The sequence below is a fragment of the Octodon degus genome, unplaced genomic scaffold (assembly GCF_000260255.1).
Source record: "Octodon degus isolate 3935 unplaced genomic scaffold, OctDeg1.0 scaffold00279, whole genome shotgun sequence".
Lineage (NCBI taxonomy): Eukaryota > Metazoa > Chordata > Mammalia > Rodentia > Octodontidae > Octodon > Octodon degus.
Genome location: NW_004524855.1, coordinates 232,262 through 238,571, shown reverse-complemented (window position 1 = coordinate 238,571; position 6,310 = coordinate 232,262). Strand labels below are relative to the sequence as shown.

General features: G+C 55.8%; 1 protein-coding gene across 3 annotated transcripts in view; it reads right to left on the bottom strand.

Moving 5' to 3' along the window:
* Slc22a8 (solute carrier family 22 member 8) overlaps window positions 1–5,603 on the bottom strand; it is a 20,391-nt gene extending 14,788 nt beyond the window's left edge. For 2 of the 3 annotated variants that reach the window (XM_023707048.1, XM_023707049.1), the window contains exons 1-2: window positions 5,517–5,603; window positions 4,592–4,960 (exon numbers count right to left, since the gene is read on the bottom strand). In XM_023707048.1, coding sequence (XP_023562816.1) covers window positions 4,592–4,924 — 333 coding nt within the window. In that variant the 5' untranslated portion in view covers window positions 4,925–4,960; window positions 5,517–5,603. The remainder of the gene's footprint in view (window positions 1–4,591; window positions 4,961–5,516) is intronic. The other variant, XM_004646731.2, reaches the window with a different exon arrangement.
* Between the last annotated feature and the right edge of the window lie 707 nt (window positions 5,604–6,310).

Sequence of the window (6,310 nt, the reverse complement as noted above, 5' to 3'; positions counted from 1 at the left end):
ATGTCCATTTTGTATCTGTGTATTCAAAATGGTTACGATAGATATATAGTTACATTCTCTTAATGAATAGAGGGATTTGTTCTAATAGTGTTTGTAAATAGGATATCATATCTACATCTTGTATAGCAAATAACCACTAGGAAGAATGTATGCAATGTGCTAATTATTGAAACTGCCCTACCAATTTGGTTTGAAAAAAAATAAAAACTAAATAAATAAATAAATAAACCAAAAATAGCCATGTGCCGAGCACAGTGGCATATATCTGTAAAGTGAGCTCAAGGCTAGCCTGACCTGCATAGCAAGACCCTGTCTCAAAAAGACAAAAAGCCCCCAAAACAAAACCAAAAAACCACAAAAGAACCCACCAGTGTATGGGTGACTGGGTCATTAGGTTGGCTGCTAGGAAGGCAGTGAGTGTGGCTCTTGGTCTTTCCTGGGAGTTAGAACCAGGAGGAGGAGGGGCAGGGCCTGGGCTGCCAGCTTGGGGTGGGTTAGACCCCACAGGGCAGAGCTGGCTTTGCTCCAGCAGCCACCAGGTCCTCCAGGGACACTTGTGTACTTGTGTGCAGAAGTGTGTGTGTGCATGTGACTGTGTGCTCATTACACATGTATGTGCTTGTGCATATGTGCATTGAGTGTATGTGAGCACATGTGCATGCACATGCATGCATGTGTGTATGTGTGTGCCTGGGCATACAGGTGTGTGCACGTATATGTGCATGCAGGTGTGTAGAAATGTGTGGATGTGTGTGTGCATGTGTGTGCATTCCAGCTGTGTGCATGTATGCACATGTGTATGTGTGCATGTCTGTGTGTACGTGTGTATGCATGCACATGTGCAGTATGTGTGCACATAGGCTTCAGGGGCCCCAGAGGCACCCAGAGGATGGGGTCTGTGGTCTCTAGGATCCCAGGGCCTGGCACCCAGCCCCCATGTTCCCTGGCTGAAAGAAAGGCCTTTGTGTCCTCCTAACGGCTTCGCAAAGCTCCACTGCCAAATCCTGACCTGGTTTCTGCTCCACGAGAAAGGAATGTGTGGTCTCTCTGCCAGGAGAACTGAGGACATCAGAGGGAGGGGGACGCTGCTGTCCTGGGCTGGGCCCAATGTCAAGCTCACCCCCTGGTTCCTGATGGTTGCCCCATGATGTGGATGGCCAGGCCAGAAAGGGCCAGGCATGGGGAGCAAGGAGGGCTGCGATGTTGCTCCCCTTTCAGTGAGTCCCCGATTGCCAGTGAGGACCCTGCTTTCTGTTCTCAGACTGCCAGCCAGTATGTAGCACCTGTGGCCACCAACTGCTGTTGTTTTGTGTCCTTTGATCTTCACACCTGCTCTTGTAGCCCCCCCACCTTTTATTTTTAGGGAAGGGTCTACAGGATGTTCAGGGTCTCACTACTAGATTGGACTCATAGTGATCTGCCTGCTTACAGCCCCCCAAGTGCTGGGATTACAGGCGTGTGCCACCATGCCTGGTCTCAATTGCCATCTCAGTGAGCCCCTGGGGCGGGGCCAGCATGGCAGGCTGGGGATCGAACCCCGGTCCCTGTGCCTGCTTGCAGGTGCTTTAATCTGCTGAGCTATTTGACCAGCCCTCTTGTAGCCCCTTTTATTGATAAAGAAAGCCAAGCTCTGGATTTTGTGATGTCCCTGGTGACCGGGAGGGTCAGGATGTGAGCTCTAGCTGTCTCACTCCAGCCTACCACCCACATTTTCCATTTTCCTAGACCTGGACAGAGCACGCACATTGCCAGGAGCCTGCCTTCCTATCTTCCTGCTTCCTTTTCGCTGTCCTCCCTACCAGAGTGGTTACATGCAGTCAGTCCCTGCCTCAGTCAGATCCCCCAGGGAGGTCCAGTGGCTCTACTCCTGTCCCCTTGGGCCTGGCACTAATGCTCTGTAGGACCTGCTGTGGAGAAGGACACAGTGCCAGGGGTCCAGGGTGCTGATTCACACAGCCTGATGCTGGGCAAAGACTGAGGTGTGGCCAGAACAGGGGGACAGAAACCTGGCTGCTAGGAGGCCCCATGTGGGTCTGGGGAGCCCAGCTTGGGGTGACTGGGAGGGCAACTGTTCCCCATGGCCACTGATGTCTGTGTCCTGCATAGACTGGGGCAACCTGCAGGTCTCACTAGGTGAGGGAGTGCGTCTTCATGCAGCACTCACCTGGCTCATGCTTGGGTCTCCCTGGCTCACAGAGGAGAGGCCGGTGCCACCCTGTGCTGATGAGACCTGGAGGGGCTGTGCCTGCATGCAGGGCACAGGGAGGTCTTGCCGGAGCTCTGAGGCCTTAGGGGATGTGGGCACCAGGCTGATGTCCCATGACACCATTTAGAGATTCTAGGCTGTGGGCAGGAGCAGTGCCTCAGTTTCCTTTCCTGTGAACACAGGACTGGAACACAGCTCCCATGTGCAGCACTCAGGGCCTGGCATGGGCACTGACAGTGCTTGTGGTGCTGGGTTGCATCACATCTCTTGGCTTTGTCTCTGCACTGAGCCCTATCATGTGGGCTTCACCCTGCCTTTTTGTCTTCCCAGGTACATGGCAAGGGCTCTTGGGGTGGGACACTCCACCCCAAGCCTACCTCTGAGCTCTCCCTGTCTCTTGCCCCCTCACCAGGTCCCTTCAGCTCTGCTGGCTCAGCCTTTCAGATGTCTGTCTGTGTTGGCTCTGCCTTGCATTTGGCGACTTGCTACCAGGTCACCCGCTGTCAGAATAAAGCTCCCTGCAGCTGACCTCCACTTTGCAGCTAGCAGTGACCCTGAGATCAAGGAGACCTGAACCACTGACACACTCCAGCCCTCCACCATTGCACTCAGTGGCTTTGCAGTGCCTCATTACAGAGGTTACAGGTTTGCCTTGTGCCCAAGCAGGCCTCTCCAGCCTCATGTCTACTTCACATCAACTGCCCGCTCCTGGCACCTGCGGCCTTTCTGCCTGGAGTCCTCTGTGTCTCTGTGATTTCCCATCTGACCTTGCCACATACTGTGGCTGCCCAGCCCCTGTGACCCTTGGGACACCTGCCCTTCTGACCCAAAGCTTGGTTGCCACACTTGCTCCCTGCACAAATATCTACTTCCCAGAGCCGCACCCTGCTGCTTTATTCCAGGTGCTGGGGCAGCAGGCAGCTAGGCAGCTGGAAATTCTTGGCTTAGGAGTAGCCTGAATACCTCCCACTACCCTGGCTGGGCTGGGTCTGTGTCTGCCCAAGGCCGCTCACATTCTCAGGCTCCTGGGCCACTGGCCACAGTACCACACATTGTGTGAATTCATGTTTGGATATGAGGTGCATTTGGGTGGATTGGAGGGAGAAAATGGGGCCCCAGGTGCAGGAGCCCTGGGTGTCCCACGGGAGCATGGTGTTTGGATCCTGATTGCTCCTTGCTAACAGCAAGCTGCTTGACCTCTCTGTCCCAGTTCCTGTGAGGAAGACGGGTCAGAATGCTGATGGCCCACAGAGTGCCCAGATCACAGCATTCTTGTGTGTGACGCATCCAGATCCATGCTTATGCCTCGTGCCTCATGAGTGCTCTGTGCAGAAGTGAATCCTTGCTGAATGCAGAATAGCAAGGCTTTGAGTAGAGCCAGGCCTGGATTCAAGCCTCATCGCCTGCCAAAGAAGTCAGGGAATGGGCTGAGCCTCAGTTTCCTCATTTGCCTGCTGTCAATGATCATCTTTCTGTGTAGGCTGGGTGAGGCCTTGTGGGGCAAGACCCGGACCCTCAGGGCTCATGTACCTGGGAAGTGGGCACACCCATCTCTGCCCTATGCCTCCTGCTCCAGGAAGCCACCAGAACCCTGTAGATTTGGTTTTTCTCTCAAACTGCCATTAACACATCCCTATGTGTCTTAGTGGACAGAGCTGTAAACTCCAGTCCCAGCTGACCAGCCCTGTGGCACCAGATAGTCCAGTCCTGAGCCCCTGCAACGGGAGATGGAGACAGACTCAACAAGACCCGGATGGCCACCTGGCAGCCTGTGGGTCCTCAGAAAGCACAGCTTCCCAGGTCCATCTTCCTTTGCAGCCCCTGCTGGCCTGCCAGCTCGCAGAGCAGAGGACTCGACCCTGCCATCTGTGGGGTGTGGCAGGTGACAGGGTCAGTGAGGCCATGGTGTACAGGGTGCTCCAGGGTCCCTCCTCTCTCCCCGGGCCTCTCTTCCAGGTGCCTCCTCCATAGCCTTGCCCACCATGGAATTTTCCTCTTTTCCCTTGTGACCAGGAAAACTTCCTCAACACTTGCTCACGCTGCAGGGTTACTTCTCTGGGGAGGCCCCTCCGCTGTCCACCCACGCACTCCTGACCAGCAGGAGGTTACAATACAGAGGGTTTTAGATATATAACTGTGCTTCTGTGTGGTGCCATCATGACTCAGAGTAGCGTTCGATGCTGTGGACAGGGACAGGGCCCCATGCTAGGCTGGCCCCTGAGCAGTTTACAGCAGCCTTCGGCTGCCTGTGAAGACCAGAGGCTGTGGTGTGTGAATCACGCCTGACCTGCCTCCGCCCAGGCAGCCCTGTCCTCAGCCTGGAGGCTATGAGTGGTGCAGGTATGTGGAGTCCCTGAGGTGAGGGTATGGGGATCCAGGTCATACCTCTGTTACAATGGTGTCCCTGGTGGTATTGTAGACCCAGCCGTCCAGGCAGGGCTCGGTGACCACCTCGGTGGCGTTGGGCGTGCTGGTGTTGGGCATGTGCGCCAAGCGAAGGCACTTCTCAGGCTTCCCATTGGGGCCCAGGAGGGGCATCCAGGGCCCCTCAGAGGCATTGGGGGGTGGGCGGCAGTGGTGGGCAGGTGTGGTGGCCGTGAAGATCTGCAGCAGGTTGTGGTTGGCCATGCCAAGGATCGGGAGGGCAAGCAGGACAATGTTCAGGTACTGGAAAGGGCCCATGTTGCCCACACGCTCCAGGAGGTCCGAGAAGGTCATGGCACTGCAGACGAGGAGCTGGAGCTGCTGGGGGATCTGCCAGGGAGAGGAGTGTGTGTGTACATGTGATGCATGTGAAGTTGTGGGCTTGGGGGGTGGTGTCCATAGACTAACCTGTGGGTACGCAGGCTGGGCCCAGCTACCTGGGGTGTGTAGCAGGAGAGTGTCTGCAAGTATGCAGACACCAGTATATGCGCGTATTTGTGCACGCATGCACGTGAGTGTGTGTGTGTGTGCATGTGCGCTCCTGTGCACTTGTGCTCAGCTAGGTTGGTCACATCTGCTTCTGCATGGGATGGCAGGGCCAAGGGGCTGTGTAGGTGGAAAAGGCCCAGGTTTCCCCAGGTGGCTGGGACATCCCTGATGGCTCCAGGCAGGTGCAGTGGGGAAAGGACCCTGCTGCCTTCTGGGAAGGCTCCCGGAGCCCAGAGGCTCTGGCTTCAGCTGTTCCTGTGTCCTAAGTTCCTGCACCAAGGCACAGTGGAGCCCAAGCCGGCCTTAGGGCATCCAGGGCTGGGCTGACCATAAGAAGCAAGCAGGGCCTGGCACTGGGTTCCTAGCTATGGGCTTGGGGGCCCTTACCCTTTCTCACCTGTCTTCTTTAGTGGGGTAGTAGAGCCGTCACTGGAGCCCTCTCTCTGTCCTAGGGTCCGGCAGCTGCTGGGTTGGACGGCTTGGCTCCAACAAAGCTGTGTTTGGGCCTCCCCAGGGGGGCTTATATAAGGCATAAGCTGCTTCCTGGGCTAATGTTTGACTTTCTTTGCAGGATTAACATCCAGCAGGGAGAGTGCTGTGGACCCAACAGGCCTAGGTCTGAAGAAAGGGCTGCCTCAGCGCAGGCGGGGGGGTGGGGGTGGGGAGGGGTTGAGGCAGGGGGCTACTGGCTGGCTGGGTGCTGGTGGCCTGGTAGGTTTGCCTTGGATCTGCTCAGAGCCCTAAGTATCCAGGATTCTCTTGGGCTGACATCCTGGGACTGAGGTGGGGTGGGGTGTTGGGGTTGTGGACTGCGTTTAGTGGCAGAAGAGGGAGCTTGACCTTGAGGGGCAGTGTGGGCCACCCTCTGTCTCTTCCTGTCATCTTTAGGTGATGTAGAGGCTTATGCCCCAGATAGAGGGTGTCTGGTGCTGTCCTCAGGCCTCTGACAGTACTGTGGCCAGGATCGCCTAGCTGGAGGTGGGGGTGTGTGGGGAAATGGGGCACTCAGCCTCTGTTTTATTTTTTTGGACATGGTTTTAATTATATAACATTATTTCTTGAGCAAAGTGCAGGAAGCATTCACAGGCAGGACCAAATCAAGAGAAATCCTGGTCTCAGCTGATGGGCAGAGCTCTGTGGCATGGCAGGGACTGGCATTAGGCTCACATAACCCCCACAGTAGTGCTCTCC